General features: G+C 35.1%; 1 protein-coding gene across 1 annotated transcript; it reads right to left on the reverse strand.

Annotated features, from left to right (window-relative positions):
• Positions 1 to 7,866: 7,866 nt before the first annotated feature.
• Positions 7,867 to 17,571, reverse strand: LOC114183698 (putative sodium/metabolite cotransporter BASS1, chloroplastic). Its single transcript, XM_028070812.2, has 7 exons — positions 17,007 to 17,571; positions 16,638 to 16,731; positions 16,524 to 16,557; positions 16,379 to 16,433; positions 8,908 to 8,991; positions 8,511 to 8,798; positions 7,867 to 8,186 (listed from the first exon to the last, which is right to left on the reverse strand). The coding sequence occupies exons 1-7, from the start codon at positions 17,517 to 17,519 to the stop codon at positions 8,034 to 8,036; spliced, it is 1,221 nt and encodes a 406-aa protein (XP_027926613.1). The 5' UTR covers positions 17,520 to 17,571; the 3' UTR covers positions 7,867 to 8,033.
• Positions 17,572 to 19,367: the final 1,796 nt, after the last annotated feature.

A 19,367-nucleotide genomic window follows, 5' to 3' on the forward strand; every position in this document is an offset into this window, starting at 1 on the left:
TTCATCCTGCGTGTCCTTTTCTATGGACATAAACTTCACTGGCACAAGGTTTGGCGCCAACAGAAAGTAAAAATAAAAAGCAACATTTTAGATGTGTAACTTTTGATTTTGGGTGCTCATACTTTAATACCCACTAAATTATGTTTATTTATTTTTAATTTAAAATTAATATACATTATTATAGTATAATTGTAATAGAGAATTATAAAGTAAGCGTACTTTTTTAAAGAATGTCAAAGTATTATTTGTTTTAATCTTAATTTTTCTAATACTTAATAAAAAATAATATTTTCACTTTTTGGTTGATTCATCTTAATTATTTTATATTTTAAAATAAAAATGTCATTTTATTAGTATTGGATAGGTGTTAAGTACAAATGGGCGTATCAACACTAATAAAAAAAATAAAAAAACCAAACCTGACCTGTAAGAAATTAATTAAGTTTATCACTGAAAATTAGAGTAAACTTTTTGAACTAATTGATTTATTAAAATAAGAATAGAAACTTGTAATTTTAAAAATTGCATCTTTTTGTATTAAATTATAATATTATTATTTAAACAATTAATACTTATAAATTAATTTTTAATTTATGATGAAATAATTTAGCATAAAATATTTATATAATCATAAGCAACTTTAATATATATATATATATATATATATATATATATATATATATATATATATATATATAATGTAAAACCCTACAAAAATGATGTTTTGGAAGTGATAATGGTTTAAAAATAATAAGACTCGATTATTTTAATGTTAAAAGGTTTTAGTATAAATATAATTGTTATAGACGAGTTTCATTAATTTTAAAACACATTATCTCTCCATAAATCACTTTTCTAGAGTTCTCTCTGACTTATCTCTGAGTTATCTCTGAGGGTATTTCTCCTCTTTTCGCTTGATTGATCTTCGCGACAAGCTCTTTAATTTGGATCGATCAATTTCTTCGTTTGCGTAAGTTAAGTTTCAACCGTTTTCTAGGTCTTCTTTTGCTTTTGTTACATGTGAGGTTTTCATCTTCTAGTTGAGAATTTGCTGATCAATGATCATAACAGTATGTATAATCGTTCTTATGATGTTTCTATGTGTAGATAGAACATCATGTGCAGTTAGAAGCATTTTAGTGTGCTTAAACTTGTTTGGATCTATGGAACTGCTTTGTCAAGTAAAGGAAGCTAGTTTTCTGTTGAATTGATCGTCTTGGTGGTTAATTGTGATGTGGTTTGTTGAAATGATGAGTTGTATGTTGAATTGTTTGATGTGGTTGTTCAATTGATGAGTTGTATGTTGAACTGTTTGATATGGGTTTTTGAAAGTTGTATGTTGAATGGTTTGATTTTGATCTGTGTTTGGTCTTGATTTGGGGAAAGGTTTGGATCTGTGTCTTGAGTGATAGGGTATCAGTTTCAACTCTCTAAAAACTATTTGGAATCAAAAACACTAGAAGGAAAGATGCCCAATTAGTCAAATACACTGGGTTAATTTCCCTAAATTATTGTTGTTGATACACTATCGAGCGCCATCATAGTGTCATCGGGTGCTAGGCCCCTGACTTAGTGTCGTCGGACACCACTTTTGGACCCCGGGACGCCATAAGTAAATGGATACTAGGGACTGGGTGTTGAGCGCCACTTTTCCCACGCAGGGTGCCACCCTGTTTTTCTAGTTTGCGTTTTCTTGGGAAAAATGAGATTTCTACTTCGTTAACTGTCGGATCGAGCTGAAATTTTGTTAGAGACACATGATTATTCACTTTGACTAGTGGGATCTTTGATTTGAGGTTTGTAGTTAGACTAGTTAATTTCTCATGTTTGACCTATACTTTAGGTTCTCTTTTATGAAGAGTATTCCTACTTCATGAGTTAGTAGGTTCTTATGTAGTGTTGTGGTCTTGGGTTGATCTTGATATTGAAGTATGTGTTATAAGAATGATAAATGTGTATGATATGCATAGTAAAGCATGCTAAGATGATGAAATGGTTTTATTTATATTTTGTGGAATCTTGTTATGGTATTCATAAACTCATCTAGGGGAAGTTGCATTATGATGATGAGTAGTGTATGAAGTGGAAATATTGGTCAAAAAAGTTGTGAATTATGTTCTAAGAAAGTGTGTTGGTTTTAAGAGAGTGAAAGTGGAACTTATTGGAATGGAATGAAAAAAAATGATTTGTATTGTTTGTTGTATAAGGGTTATGCTTCTAAGGAAGAAGTGAAAATCCTTTATAGTACATTGTTATGCATTGGCTAGGGATATGTGTTTGTCAAAATCTACCTTATATTCTACTAGGTATACAAAATCATATAGAGTGTTGTGGCCTAGGTGGTAAGAGTTGAAAGAGGTTCTTATAGCAAGATTAGGGGTAGGATCCCTAATCTGGCGATGCCATAAGTAACTTACCTTGTCCAGAGGAAATTGAATCATGTTGGTTAGGTCAAGTGGAGCCAAGACCTTTGTCGCAATCCACTTTTATGACAGGTGCACAACTTATTATATCTGAGTCAATGCATAAATTTGGATAATTGGATCTAAAGAGTGTGTACTGTAACGTCCCTAAGGGAAATTACTTAATTAAAATAGATAAATAAAAGTTAAAATTCAAACGTCGTAATATTATTATTCCCAAACGCGGGAAAATTTAAAATGTTATTTAATACGCAAAAAACTATGAAATGGTAGTAATGAAAGTATCACAATTCCAAAAATCCAATACAATAGTAAAAGAAACATAGTAAAATCCCTAGCTCAAGTCCCCAAGTTAGCCCTCACTCCATCGTCTATGCATCCACAACATCACCTGTATTATCATCTGCTCTCGTGTAACGAATCACACGATCATCGCCAATCACAAACAGAAAGGGTGAGCTTATACACAAAATAAGATATAAGTCAATAAAATAAAAGTAATTCACCAACTTATTCATTCTAATTAGTTCTTGACCAAGACCTTAATCCCCAAGGTTTTTCAACCTTCAAATCACACAATTAGTTAGCCTTGGACTCAAGATTTGTGATGCTCACACGAACCTGCCCGCCCATGGTCCTGCCTCTACGAACCTCCCTGCTCGTAGTCCTACTCTACGAACCTCCCCACTCATAGTCTTTCTCTACGGACTTGCTCGCCCGTAGTGCAATACATGTGATCCACTAGCTACGTACCTCCCCACACGCAACATCTCTCAAGTGTGAGCATAGAACAAACGAACCTACCTTACTCGTATCTGCACACGAGAGTAACCAGATATGAACCTCCCCGCTCATATCATCACATGTTCACCACCATCCATGAACCTCATAAGCCAAGTATCTCATCACTACGTAAAAGCAACACACATAAGCCACTGTCCGCAGCATTATCGCTTGGCGCAGCCTAAGCCCCACCAGGCAAAACCAGTGCAGACTGCCTGGCAGAACATCCTCGTCACTTCATCAAGGACTGTCCTTTTTCCAGGAGCATTGTAGCAAGACCTCGGCCTTAGCCTCAATAGAGAATGAGAGGTGACAAACCTCAAGCGTCACAGATAATTTATGCTATGACAAGCATGGAGGCAACAAGTTCAAGTAATCTCATAATTGGGTGTTGTGTGATAGCAAGTGTGAGTTTATGTGTTCTATATGATTCTAGAGCGACACACTCCTTTGTGTTAGAATCTTGGATACAAGAGTTGGGTTTGTTGATTAGGGAGCTACAATATGATCTACATGTATCTACTCTAACTTCAAGGTTAGTCAAGATGTTTGTAGTGTGTGCTAGATGCTCAATTTTTGTAGAGGAACGTAAGTGCAATGTAAATCTTATATGTTTACCTCTACAAGGGTTGGATGTGATCTTAGGGATGGATTGGTGATGACTTTTGTCCTAAGTGTCTACATCGTAGGCTAAGAAATAAGCCAACATTTATTTGTTTGCTTTTAAATAATTAAATAAATGTAGAATTGTATAGGATTATTGTTTTTTTTATGTAATTAGTATGTTTGTGGACTTGTATTTGAGGCCTAAGTCAATTTGTTATTTTCAATTTGTCTTCGTAATATGTTTAGGCCAAGAATCCAAGAAGCATGATGAGTGACTGCATGGACCAAGGACCAAACCATGTGGCGTCAGCCCAAATGTGAACTTAAATAAAGGAGCCCAAATATGATGAAATAAAGGAGCTCGACATGGCCTTAAACGTGCAAGAAAGCTAGAGTTCCTTATGCCTCCTTGTTCCTCAACCCTTAGGCAGCTCCATAGACCACCACCCATTACCAACCAGGGTTTTTGTCATAAGCCATCAACCTCTAGTAATGAAGGTTCTTGCTTTATCGTCCTTTAGAAGTTCAACCTCCTAAAGCAACTAGGTCTTTTCCCTCTTTTTGTAGAATGAATGTCTCTCGTAAAACCATTAAGGTTAGAGCTTGATCTTCTCCTTTCACGATTGCCTTTCTTCTTTATAAAAGGCAGACCACTATTTGAGTTTAAATTGCTTTTGTGTCCTCTCTTCAAAGTTCACCTTTTCCACAAGAGATTCAACCTAGGGTTGCCTCATTCGAGAATTTTTGAGTTCCACCGAAGGAGCTTAGGGGAAACCTTCTACCAATTCAAATCTTTCGTTGCGAGTTCATCAATCTTCACTAATAGATCGGCATTTGGGGACTTCACTGTGGATTCTCACCGATCAAATCGAGAATTTGGAGTTTAACCATGAAGCAACATTCATCAATTGGTTAGCTTCCAATCATATTCTTATTGATTGCAATGAGAAAAAGTTGTTATTTCCATGATTATAAGAGGAAAGGTTGTTATCTTCTGAGCAGGTGGTTAAGGAGGTCAAAGAAGGATCTCAATGTTTTATCATCTTGACTCGGTTGTTTGTAGAGGGAGGTGATGGAAATGTTAAGATACCTGTGGTGAGAGAGTTTGTAGATGTTTTCCGGATGAAGTGTTGGGGTTGCCTCCTAAAATAGAAATGAAGTTTTCAATTGGTTTGGTGTCAGGAACACGACTAGTATCAATATTCCCATATTGGATGGCTCTAGTAGAGTTGGCAGAATTGAAGAAACAAATAGAAAAGTTGTTAGAAAAGCAATTTATCATGTAAAGTGTCACCATGGGAAGCACCGGTGTCGTTAGTGAAGAAGAGGGATGATAGTTATAAGCTGTGTAAGAAGTTGAATAAGTTGACCCTCAAGAACAAGTACCATTTACTGAGGATAGATGACCTGATGGATCAGTTGCATGGTGCAGTGATATTTTCAAATATATATTTGAGATTGGGGTACCATCAGATTCTGGTTAAGATTGATGATGTGCAGAAGACAACCTTTAGGTCCAGATATGAGCACTATGAGTGTGGAGTTATGCCATTTGGTGTGACTAACACTCTTGCCATGTTTATGGATTATATTATCAAAATCTTTAGGCTATTTCTTGATAAGTTTATTGTAGTTGCTATGGGATTGGCAAATGTAACAAATCATACAAGTAATAAGTGGGAAGTCCAAGTATCGTTTCTCAAGAGACTTGTGAAACACTTAACAACTCTTGCAATTCATAACTCAATTAGACAATAAATTTCACAAAAATAAAAATAAAACTCTTTGTATTTTTATATTTTTATCAAACATATGGTTATGCAACAATATATGATAAAGGATTCAATTGGATTGGGTTTCATGATCCAATTCAAAGCAAAAACGCCAAACAATATTCTTCTAAGCATTAACACCTCATGTGACAAGTTTTAATGTCTTAGCGACAACTCTGAACTTAAATAATAAAAACTCTAATGTGTTAGCAATTTTATTAGGATTCACATTAATGATCAAAATTATGATGTTATGAATGATCATATTGTACCTTATGTCTAGATGCAAATCAATTAGTTGTATGCTCTAGTTTAGGTTCTAATATCATGTCCAATAAATAGAGACCCAAAAATATGCAATCAATAATTATCATGCAGTTAAATTAAGAATAGAACACAAGAGTGGTAGAAAAGAATTATATTGAATAGTAAAATTCACAAAGAGTTAACAATACATTACACCCAACCCCCATGAATAAGGGAGTTAACTACTCCTTAACATTCTGAATACTAGAATATGATGAAGATGAATGACTCCAGCCTTTAGAATATGCCTCTACCTTCTTTCCCTCTCTCTCCCAAAAGGGATTTCTTTTTTGCCTTAAACCTTTGTTAAGCCCCTTATTTATAGATTTTTCAAATTGGACTGGGCCTACAATTTTGTACTTGATTTTGTAATTGAATATCCTAAATATATATCTTTTAAACATATCAAACAAATGCCTTTATCCTTTCTAACCAATTACCTAGAGGGCTTTGGTAAGCTGAGTATAAGAGGTTTGTACCTATCGTAAGGCTTTTGGCATGAGCTTAGCAATAGTGCTCCTACCTAGAGGGCTTTGGTGAGTTGGGTAGAGAAGTGTTTGCTTGTAAGTCTATGAAAGCAGTGGAAAGGTCCTTTCCGAGAGGCATTGGTGTGTAGGAAAGGTGGTGGTTGGTTATGAGAGAATGACATACTGCTTGTTTATATTACTTAGTGGTTATATGTGTTAGGCATGTGTTGTATGAGTACTGATAATTATGTTTGGGGAGTTGCTTGAATATAATAGTTTGATATATGATGTTTTTTTATCGTTAGTTCACCCTTGTATGATTTGTGTTTGTGCAATGATCGTATAACTTTTGTTATATGGGAGTAGAAGTTGATACAGATGGAAATGAAGAAACATAGTTGTGAGGAGTCTCGTGGGGAAAGCTTATGGGAATTTTGGAAATTGGAATTGTTTTTTTGAAATAAGATGTAATAGTTTGACAATTTTATAAATTTTCAAATTGGATAAATTTCCATTTGACGACTTATACCGGTTTGGTTCAGTTTTAAATTTTGAATTGTGTTGAAATAAAGTTTTTCTGAAGATTCCTATTTTATTAGGATGGTATCGAAGTAACTTAGTTAAGTCATTTAATTCATAGTGATATACTGAAAAGGGTGTTAGAGTTGGTCTCACATCTCTTTAGAAAACCTCACCTAAATAGAACCAAAACTCTCATTCTCATTACTTCCATGCCACTCATCATCTTTTCTCCATCATCTTCCACCATGGATGCAAGCAAACTTGGAAGAAGGCCATCACCTTGAGTGGCATACCTTCCTTCATAGAGAGCTCAAACAACCTCCTCCTCAAAAAAAGCTTGTTGTTAATGAACTTCCTCACGTGCAACTTCTCCAACTTGGATTACAGTGTTCAAAATGTCTTCTCTACAACCTTATAAAGAAATTTTTCATGTAAATCACAGGAACTAAAGACAATGCAGTTCATAAGGTAAATAGAAATGGTCTTATTTATTACTACAGGATACTTAAATGTAAGTCAACCTATACAACTTCTTGTGTCTTTTGCAACCAACTACATGTCTCCTCATTTGTAAGGCTATAAAATGAATATTTGGAAATATAAGGACTAACATTAAGATATGTACGTATATAAATACTAAAAATATGAATTTCAAATATTAAAAAAAATTATTTAATTTATAGAGGCTAAAAGTAAGTTTGAGTTAGAGAGAAAAATGTCAAATTTTTTCATGTCATTTTTTCATCAAAGTTTGTAACAGGCTTACTACTAATAGTAAAAATACCTAGGGGGAAAAAATTCTCACCTCGTTACTTTATGACCAAAGTATCACAGATTGTGGGACAAGTACTAGATAATGAAATAAAATAAAATAATTTTATTTTTTGTCTTTAAAATATTTAGTTAAACTTGATTATTATGATTAATTTCCTAAATGATCATACATAAATGAGTTATGTCACATACGAAACTAATGAATGCATAGTCTTAGGCCAACATAGCACATTAATAAAAGACTAAACCCATCCAAATCATTTTACAACAGATTACTTTGGAAAAAAAATGACTGAAGGCCCTCAATTGAAAAGGATGAGTTTTTATTAGGATTCATAAACTATTACAAGTCAACAACGAAACAATGCCATTACATATTTTCAGTGTTTCATCTCAGCAGGAACAGATTGTCTCCAAATTCCTGCAAGCATGCTCCCAAAGATTGCCTGAATCACACTTGAAACAGCACAAGGTACTGCAGTTAGGGGATCTCCAAAGTGTTTGGTAGCAAGAACAACCCCAAGAGCTGAGTTCTGCATTTTGAAATGGAGAGATATGTAGTGTTTGATAAGACACAAGTGAGAGAAAATTTGAAGAAAAATAGTTTATTGAAAGTATGATGACTGAATTATTTTACAGAGTGAAATATGTTTGAATATAAAGGGAAAACACAAACAACAGAAAATCATAACAAAAGACCTAACAGAAAACTGAAAAAAGATATCAAAGATATCTCTATCAAGATGGATAAATTATTTTGGACTTGAAGCAATGACCACAAAAGGGTTTATCAAGCATTCATGCAATTATACCTGATAAACAATGCATCATTTCGTAATACAGAGTGCTATCTTTACCTGCATGCCAACCTCAATGGATATGGTTCGTGATGATGACACGTCTACCCCCTGCATTCTTGCAAGTACATAACCAAAGAAAAAACCAGAAGCATGAAGAAGAGAAGAGGCTAAAATCACTTGTCCACCAGATATAAGGATGGCTGAAGAGCTTTGAGCAATAGCATTCCCACATAAAATTGCCACAGCTGCTACAGCCATGGGTGGCATCAATGGAGAGACAACTTTAACAAGAGGTTGGAAATACTGATTTAGAAATGCACCAGCCAACACAGGAAAAAGTACAACCTGTTGAGAGAGAGAGAGAGAGAGAGAGAGAGAGGGGAGTGACAATGAGAAAGGAGCATAGCAACAAATTAGAAATGGAGAAAACTTTAACTTGAGAAGGAAAGCTTACTTGCAATGTTGAAATCAATAAGCCCGATGCATCCACAGTTACATATTTACCAGCAAGTTTGGAGGTCAGAAAAGGAGTCATGACCTGCAATGTTAATTTGTCAGCCAATGTGAGAAAAGTTTTCAAAAAGTGTTGGTCAATCATATTATAACCTTCAATAATATATTATAACCTTTCAAAAAGTTTTCAGCCAATGTGTTAATAATATATTATAACCTTTAGTGGAAATATTTATTACGCAAATTACCTGAAACTGTTCTAATCGAAAAACAAAAACTAACACCACCTATATGATACTGTGTCTAAGTTCTATCATTACTTTAAACTATTATTACAATACCAGAGAGCCAAAAGGCTGTGATACAGAAACTTTTACACTGCACAAGTTCAAACCCGAGCAGTCAATTTATTATCAATCTGAGACCTGATGCCATGTTTCATGCAAAATTCTATTCTTCAGAATAATTTTGTCTTAAAATGACTTATTCTAACCAACCGGTTCAGGTTAGAGAGATAGAGTTCATCAAAACTATCATATTGGACTTCAGAAATCCACATAGTGCCACTTGCAGTCGATTGTTCCATTATCTTTTGTCATCAAATAAGAAAATTCACAAATTCTTCATCAATTTCTCTTGGTGTTCTCATTCACCACAGTGAAGTATATATTACAAAATATCGCTGAGAATCCTTACACTACTAAAAATCTTTACTAAATTAACCAATAATATTGTTGAAAGATATGCATAGATATGCGTTATACTCTCAAAATATTTTTAAAAGTGTCTGAATAATATCATAATACTCCCTCTACTTGGAGATCTAGAAGTTGCATAGCAGAAACACAAATTTTTCTTTCTCTAATGTTTTTGTAAACATGTCTATCAATTGAACACTACTAGAAACATATGACAAACAATTATCCCATTAGTCATCACATTTTTAACAAAATGATAGTCAGCCCTTATATGCTTAGTTCTTTCATGAAAAATTAGATTTTGAACGGTGTACATTGGCAAATGACTATCCTTGTACAACTTATACCCTTCGGATGTGGCATACCCATGTTCTCTAAAAGGTGTTTAAGTCACTTGATCTCATACCATTGTTGCCATTAATCTATACTTAGTCTCAACATATGATCTAAACATTGTTCGTTGCATCTTGGTCTTCCACAACACAAGAAAACCACCAAGTAACACAAACCATTTTGTCAAGGAACGCCACATAAGTATACACCTAGCCAAATTTGAATCACACCACCCTTCTGGACTTAGGTCACTATCAATACGAAGTATAGTCCGCTTCTTCGAATATCTCAAAACCTAAAGAGCTGCCTCCCAATGATCCCCACAAAATTAAATGGGATGAAATATGAACCAAATAAACAATATCAAGTATACTGACATATAAGTAAATCAAAACTCCATTCAAACCACCTATAAGGTATTGGATTCGCAAGGAACTCACCCTTACTAAGGGCCAATTTCATAGGAAATGTTTTAGGCTTTGCTCCTAATAAACCTGTTTCCGAAAATATCTTGATCGAGTATTTTCTTTCGTAAAGAAATATTCCTTCTAAATTACGAGCTACCTCTAGTCCTAAGAAATATTTCAAAACTTTCAAATCCTTCATATGAAAGCAACTACCAAGGTAATCTCTAAAAGTTGTCAATACAATTTTATCATTCCTTACTAATCATGTCATCAACATAAACTAACATGTTGATATGAGTTCTTCCCTTGCACAACCTAAATAAGGAATAATCTAAATAGGATTACAGAAATCCATAACTCTTCAATTTGTTGATAGCATTGCAAACAAACATTAGGGAGATTATTTCACACCATGAAATGAATTTTTCAACCTCTAAACCGTATTAGGCTTTGTAATTTTGAAACCTAAACTTCTTCACTTAAGTCACCATTAAGAAAAACATGCATATCCACTTGATTTACCTCCCAATTCTCAACAATAAAAATTGCAAATAAAACACGAACTATCACCATTTTTTCCACTGAAGCAAATGTCTCGTTGTAGTCAATTCCTTCAACCTAATGATTTTTCATAGACCAGAAGCCTTGTTTCAATCCATGTGTGTTGTCATCAGACTTATACCTAATTTTATATATTCACAAGCTCCCTAGTGTTTTCTTTATGGGTGGAAGTTCCATTACCCAAGTCCCGCTGTCTTCAAGGACTCATATTTTCTTACCATTCAACTCTCATCATACCAGGTCTTTCCTCACTTCTTTAAAATGCTTTGACTCATTTCCCGCTATCACTCCTACAAGAAAAATCTTGTCTTACAGAAAAAACGTTCACAATTCACAAAATTTGTTATAGGATAAGACCAACTTGAGGAAGATGAAGGAGCTGACGACTTCTCATATGAACTTATTTTCCTTACTATACGAGTAACAAAATCACGATACATGTTGAAGGAGTTTTGGCTCGTTTTCCTCATCCTAGCTCATTGTTACAGACCCACACCTAAAAGGCAAGCAGAAAGTGGAAAGAAATGAAGTAAACATTGATATGTATTATTTTGTTAACGAAAGCAGAATACAAAAGGATACAAATAGTATTCCCATTCTCCCTCCATGATTGATTTTTCTCTCACCAAAATATTTCTTCTCTCTCCTCGAACTACTCTACTGTTGTATGAGTTCCATCGCAACACCATACCCCTTTCAAGGGTAGACACCCCTCAACATACATATCACACTCATCAAAACCCTCATCCTCACTCCATGCTCATTCTCATTGTTCGCCAACATAGAGTCACCACATATTTGTGTTTAATTTGTTGCAAAAGAAAATTATTTCTCAAAGAACTTGACTTGACATCATCTCAAATATTTTCTCCAAAAGATGTCAAAACTATTTGTTAGATATTGTTTGATATTATTCAGATATTGTTAGATATTGATAACCACAATATCAAACAATATCTTCTATTTAATCTTTTTATTTTCAGTTACTCTTTTTATTTGTACCTCTCTCTATTATAAATAGATTACCCTATGTGTGGTTTATACACAAGGGAGATTAATCTCAATCCCTATTTTCTTTATTCTCAACATGGTATCTAGAGCTTAAGGTTTTTTTTTTTGCTACCGCTGCCTCCGCCTCTGCTGCCACCGCCGCTACTGCCACCGAAGCCACCGGTGCCACTGCCGGCGCCGCCCGCCGGAGTTCGAAACAGGTGATTGGCACAGGATATGAGTCTCATGGTCTTTATCATCTTCGTCCCTCTACATACGTTGGTGCAGTTATGGAGTCTCCCTCTCTTATTCATGCTCAGTTAGGTCATCCAAGCCTTGCCAAGTTACAACAGCTTGTCCCTGCCTTGTCCAAGTTATCTCGTTTGGATTGTGAGTCGTGTCAATTAGGCAAGCATACTCGTACTTCTTTTCCTCGTAGTGTCACACGTGATGCTTCGTCCCCTTTTGCCTTGGTTCACTCTGACATTTGGGGTCCTAGCCGCGTTAAGTCTACTTTAGGTTTTCAATACTTTGTTACTTTCATTGATGATTATTCCAGATGCACTTGGTTATTTTTAATGAAACATCGTTCGGAATTATTTCATATCTTTCAATCTTTTTTTAATGAAATTAAAACTCAGTTCGGTGTTTCTATTAGAGTTTTGCGTAGTGATAATGGCCGTGAATATCTTTCTCATTCTTTCAAACAATTTATGGCTTCTCACGGCATTCTGCATCAAACTTCTTGTGCTTATACCCCTCAACAAAATGGTGTAGCTGAACGTAAAAATAGACATCTTATGGAAACCACTCGCACTCTTTTAATTCATGGCGAGGTTCCTGAACATTTCTGGGGTGATGCCATTCTTACTGCTTGTTATCTCATTAATCGTATGTCTTCTTTGGTTTTAAAGAATAACATACGTCATTCCATTTTATTCCCTCATGAACCTCTTCATCCCTTACCTTTAAGAGTTTTTGGGTCTACATGTTTTGTTCATAATTTTAATCCTGGTCTAGACAAGCTTTCTCCTAGATCACATAAGTGTGTTTTCTTAGGGTTTACAAGATCATAAAGAGGATACAAATGTTTTTCTCCTTTTCTTAACCGTTATTTTGTGTCTGCAGATGTCACCTTTAATGAGTTCTCCCTTTATTTTAAGAGTCAATCTTCACCTCTGACTCCATCCAATCCTGACAACTCTTCTAATACCTTTAATGTTCCTATTGTTTGTGACCCTCTTACTGTGTCTTCTTCACCCTCAGTTCCTGCTCCACAGTCATCTGCTCCTCCACCACTTCTTCAGGTTTATAATCGCCGTAATCGATCACAACCACCATCATGTGACTCCACTCCAGTGCCAACTACTCTGTCTCCTCCGGCTTTGACACCTAAGTCTGACTTCCTATTGTCCTCCGAAAAGGTATGCGTTGTACCCGTAATCCCTCTCCCCATTATATTGCTTTGAGTTATCATCGATTGTCATTACCTTTTTATACATATTTTTCCTCTCTTTCTTCTGTGACCATTCCAAAAACTGTCCGTGACGCTTTAGCCCATCCTGGTTGGCGTCAGGCCATGACAGATGAATTAAGTGCTCTTCATAACAGTGGAACTTGGGAACTGGTCCCGTTGCCGTTTGGGAAATCTGTTGTTGGTTGCCGGTGGGTGTTTGCTATCAAAGTTGGACCTGATGGTACTATTGATCGCCTCAAAGCTCGTCTTGTGGCCAAAGGTTATACTCAAATTTTTGGATTGGATTATGGAGATACTTTTTCCCCGTGGCAAAGGTGGCTTCTGTTCGTTTATTTATCGCCATGGCTGCTCTTCAACAATGGCCTCTTTATCAACTAGATGTTAAAAATGCTTTCCTCAATGGTGATTTGCAAGAAGAAATCTATATGGAGCAACCTCCTGGATTTGTTGCTCAGGGGGAGTCTTCTGGGATGGTATGTCGTCTTCGCAAATCCCTATATGGCCTAAAACAATCTCCTAGGGCTTGGTTTGGAAAGTTTAGCAATGTTATTCAGCAATTTGGTATGACTCAGTGTGAAGCATATCATTCTGTCTTTTATCAACATTCGAGTGCTGGATGTGTTTACTTGATAGTATATGTTGATGACATCGTTCTTACAGGGAGTAACAACCATGGCATCTCTCAGTTGAAACAACATATCTGTCACCATTTTCAGACCAAAGATCTTGGCAAACTCAAATATTTCTTGGGTATTGAGGTGGCACAGTCTAATGATGGTATTGTTATATCTCAGAGAAAGTATGCCATGGATATTCTGGAGGAAGCTGGGTTGATGAGTTCAAAGTCTGTTGATACACCCTTGGATCCCAATACTAAACTTCTACCAAATCAGGGGGAGCCTATATCTGATCCTGAGCAGTATAGACGATTGGTTGGGAAATTGAATTATCTTACTATTACTCGTCCTGACATTTCCTTTGTAGTCAGTGTGGTATACCAATTTCTTAATTCTCCATGTGAAGATCATTGGAATGCAGTCATTCGCATCTTGAAGTATATTAAAAAATCTCCTGGAAAAGGATTGTTATACGGTTCTAATAACCATACAAGAGTTGTTTGCTATTCAGATGCTGATTGGGCAGGATATCCTTCTGATAGAAGATCTACATCTGGGTATTGTGTCTCCATTGGTGGTAACTTGATCTCGTGGAAAAGTAAGAAATAGAGTGTTGTAGCAAGATCCAGTGCAGAATCAGAATATAAAGCTATGGCCTCAGCTGCCTGTGAACTTGTTTGGCTCAAGCAATTGCTTCAAGAGTTACAATTTGGAGATGTTACTCAAATGACACTTGTGTGTGACAATCAGGCTGCTCTTCATATTAGCTCTAATCCTGTCTTTCATGAGAGGACCAAACACATTGAGATTGATTGTCATTTCCTTCGAAAAAAGGTTATGTCTGGAGACATCAAGACTGAGTTTGTTAACTCAAGTGATCAGTTAGCAGATATTTTTACTAAGTCTTTACGAGGGCCTAAAATTGATTATATTTGTAGCAAGCTTGACACATACAATTTGTATGCTCCAGTTTGAGGGGGAGTGTTAGATATTGTTTGATATTATTAAGATATTGTTAGATATTGATAACCACAATATCAAACAATATCTTTTATTTAATCTTTTTATTTTCAATTACTCTTTTTACTTGTACCTCTCTCTATTATAAATAGATTACCCTATGTGTGGTTTATACACAAGGGAGATTCATCTCAATCCCTATTTTCTTTATTCTCAACAATATTTAATGAAAAAGAATTCTGATAGAAAACACATTCTTTATTTCTCTTACTTCCTTCTTTATAGATAGTGTTGTTACAGCAGAAGTTTTTTCTGTTACAATGTACCAACTGATTAACTATTAACCAAGGCAGTTTTAACTCCTAACCAAAGACTAACTAGCTAGGTAATATTGCTGTTAACAACAGATGCCCAAAACAACTCTCTAACTTTGTGAAAAAACTTGATTCACCACTTGTTGTTGTTCATTCATAGAATTCACAATACAATTTATAGACTCGTTTTTTTGTCCGTTGTACTCACAACAGCTATAAACAGCTAGTACACAAATTACCCACAACGGATAGTACATTAACTACCTCAACGGCTAACACATTAACTACCCACAACGGCTAACTCATTAACTACTATTAAGACTCCAACGGCTAATTCATTTAAGTTTATTTTAAGCCCAACAAAATCACCATTCATCGTCAAGACCTACTCTTTCATTTCATCACATAAAAAATAGTCCATCCAATATTTAACCCACTTCAATCACCTTCCTCGTTAGTTGAATTTATATAACACAAATACCAGTAGTGAAGTGTACAACCCAATTTGATTCATCAATTAATTGATTCACAAATTAAATTGGATGTTAATCATAGGGTATGAAGCACATTGTCAAGCTTCAATCTTCCTGGCAACACAACACTCCCCTCTTGGTTGGCTTCTGCTGTGTTTCCATATGGCAATCCCACTAAGCAGTATTTCATTTTCTCACATTTTTCAAGAGACAAATCACCCATGACAAGGTTTGAGTCTCCTGTATCGATAATTCAACTAAAATTAGTGTTCTTACAATGTAGTCAACCTTTTGGTTAAGTTCAAAAGTTCCAACGATTGTTGCAGTTGAGTTCCTGAAACACCTGGAACGATATATCCACCCTTTTGTCACCATCTCATTTTATGTTAACCATGATCCCTTAAGGAGGCTAAACTACTGCAGAAATTTGTGTTTTCCCTAAAATCTCCCTAGCCTTTGATACCATGACAAAGAATCCATCAATTAACACATTAAAGTATATATATATATATATATATATATATATATATATATATATGTGTGTGTGTGTGTTTGTTCTCAACATATTTTTCAAAAGTATGTCTAAACAATATGGTAATAGATTTCAAATCAACAATTGGACTAAAACTATAATACACTAACCACGGCACATATGGTGCTTGCAGCTGTCATTATCACAGAAAGCGCCACATTTCCTCTGGAAAAACAAACAGGTAATCAGATTTCCCAAGCTCATCAAATCCATTAAATGCATTAATTGGAACAGCATTTCTGGGGGCCAATTTACCGGGCAAGATATGTAATAATGTTACTAGCAGTGCCTGCAAATAAATAAAGACTAATTAAAGAAGGCAGAGTGCAGACAGAAAAAGCATATAATTCACCAGATTAAAATACATACCGCCTGGACAGCACCCAACAAGAATTAAACCAGCTGCATAATGTGATGGAAGATTCAACAGTTTGCTTACAAGAAATCCAGATAATGGCATCACCTGAAGTTGTAAGCAAAGAGATCCTTTATCAAGATGAATGGTAATGCAAATAAATAACCAAATTTTTAGTTGGAGGAAACATTTTCGATTTTTATTTATTTTCTATTTTCCGAAGAAAAAGTGTTTAAAGGGTCATAAGCCAGTTTCAGAAGTTCAATAACTAGTCACTTTCAACTTTAAGTAACAGTATGATATGATTAGTTAAAGAAAAATTCAAGGCTCTTCAAAATGTCCTCTACTTGCAGATAACTACCTCAGTAAATAATTCCACTAACCGAATACTGGAGGATAAAACCCGCGAGGACTTCCTTAGGCATGGAAAGAGCCCCACGAAGATCATCAAGAGTGAGGGTCATACCCATACCAAGCATGATAATGGTGAGGCCAAAAATGTTCAATTTTGGAGTGACCCAATTGAAGCAACTGGGTCGAAACAACCCTAAAACGCACCCAATTGTCACCCACAATGGAAATGCCGTTGATAGAGCTTCACCAACCAGCTCAATCCATTCCCGAAGACCTCTACCTTCATTCCCACTGTACCCGTTCGACGAATTGCCACACTGAAGTGGACCAGCCCTGAAGCTGCTGTTTGTTGATGTACAGATATTCAGCAGCTGTTGAGGCTGAGCCTTGCATCGTAGTGTGAGGTTAGAAGATGATTCCGATAAAGTAAAAGTAGAGTGAGGTTTGAGGCAAATGGTTGTTGGAACAAGGTTGGTGTGAGAATGCACTCTTCCTTTGGCTGCTCTATACAGATGTGGAGTGCATGCTACAGATGTTTGCATCTTCGCCTTCAAAAATTGCAGTCGAGACAACTATGACTGTTGAGATTTAATAAGTTTCAGTCTCGTTATAATAATTTTAAGCTTAAATATGATTTGAGTACTTCAACTCTATCGATGTGGATTTAACTTTTTTAAAACAAATTGATTAAATTATATTTTATTATAATATTTTATTTATTTTATTTGATCCATATTCATCTTAATATTAATGCAAAAACATTAAATAAATTTTAACAAAATTTAATTTAAAGTATTAAATTCACATAGTTTTTAAAATAAGGTACTAAATAAATTTAAAATTTCCAAAAAAAACACTAATTCTAATTTTTACTAAAAATTTAAAACAAAAAATATACTTGGTCCATATTTTTATATCATCATCAAACTACACTTTACATAAATTTTAAAATATTTTGTTACAGACTTGATTAATGGAAAATAATATCTAGAAATAATATCTAAGTTCATTCCGATTCATTTATGTCTACAAAAATGACCAAGGTGAAAGTAGAACACATACATGAATAACTAGCCTTCACATTTCCTTTTAAATTCATCCAAAAAGGATTAAATATTTTGCTAATTTCTAAATCCAAAATAAATGACCAATCATGTTTAAAACGTGGCCAGACATATTAAAATCTAAAATATACGAAAACAAACACCTTTGAAAAATACTCTTATATCCGTATCTAATTTTTCAACACATGTTCAATTTTTTTGTTTTTCTGTCCTTCTTCTCTTCTAATTCTTTTAACTTTTCCCGCTCAGTTAAAGATCCATCTTTTGCGATTGTGGCTTACGAAGAATTTGAATCTTCAGTATTTTCCTTCCTCCTAAACCCGTTTCCCGCTCCTCTATTCTTTGGTTCCGAGAAATTGAGCGTTGTCTATTGCTTTCACTTTTGTTTTTCTTAGATTCAACAGCTGAATTTTTGTGTTAAATTTTTGGAAGCTTTTGATTTTGAATTTTTCAGGTTTGGAGAAACAAGGTGTGGAGGTAAGGATGTAAGGTGGTTTGCAAAAAGGAGATTAAAAAAGATTCGATTTTTAGTTTTTTTTTTTTGTTTTTCTCTTTATGCTTTAGATGTTTCTCATCTTTCCTTTTTTGAACTTTTGTAGTTGTCGTTGACAAAAGGAATGTTGAAGTAAATACCGATTTTTTTTTGCTGTTGATGGAAATTTTTGTAAGGTGATTTTTTTTTGGTGAAATGTTGCAGCAATTCAAATAAACACCTGCACAAATAGGTTTTCTTCTCCCGGGTAAGCTTTATTTCTTTTTAGATTTTCTAAGTTTTGTTTTTGTTTTCTTATTTAATTTTATTTCATGGTTCATTAGGGTTTTTTTAGAAGTCTTGACTTTCAAGGAAAGTTATGATATTAGAGACGACAACAGGAACATGCGTCGGTTCCGATCATGGTGGTGCTCGGATCGTGTTACCGTTTCTATTTGTGAGGATTGCGATATTTGATTTTTGTTTTTTTTTTCTTAATTTCTTTCTCTCTCAAACACACCCACAACACCAAATAAAACACACCCACAACACCAAATGAAACACACCACCAACTTCGCAGTGCTCCTTCTCCTTCGATGGCGAGAAAGCGAAAGTCAGTGGCCATGCGCCTCGACGAAGTGGATCGCACCATGTACTCCACTTTTTGGAGCACCGCCAACTCCCTCTCTCATCTCTACACCCACGCCATGAACCAATAGAAACTCTCCTTCTAGGCCAGTGAACGACACGTTCTCGTGACCCCTCCTCTCCTACTCCGACCTTTCATGTTTTTTCCCTAATTTTTGAATTTTTTTGTCACGATTAAATGGGATTTGCACATGCACGCACATTGA

The sequence above is a fragment of the Vigna unguiculata genome, chromosome 5 (genome assembly GCF_037176805.1).
Source record: "Vigna unguiculata cultivar grain cowpea cultivar isolate G323 ecotype 2 chromosome 5, ASM3717680v1, whole genome shotgun sequence".
NCBI classification, from domain to species: Eukaryota; Viridiplantae; Streptophyta; class Magnoliopsida; order Fabales; family Fabaceae; genus Vigna; species Vigna unguiculata.

Bases quoted from the DNA above. Each gene is read 5' to 3' on its own strand.
- LOC114183698 (XM_028070812.2), bottom strand. From the start codon at position 17,519: ATGCAAACATCTGTAGCATGCACTCCACATCTGTATAGAGCAGCCAAA. The intron at 16,732-17,006 runs GTTAGTGGAATT...TTACAACTTCAG, and splicing joins GTTTTATCCTCCAGTATTCG to GTGATGCCATTATCTGGATT. The intron at 8,187-8,510 runs GTAAAGATAGCA...TTCAAAATGCAG, and splicing joins CCATTGAGGTTGGCATGCAG to AACTCAGCTCTTGGGGTTGT.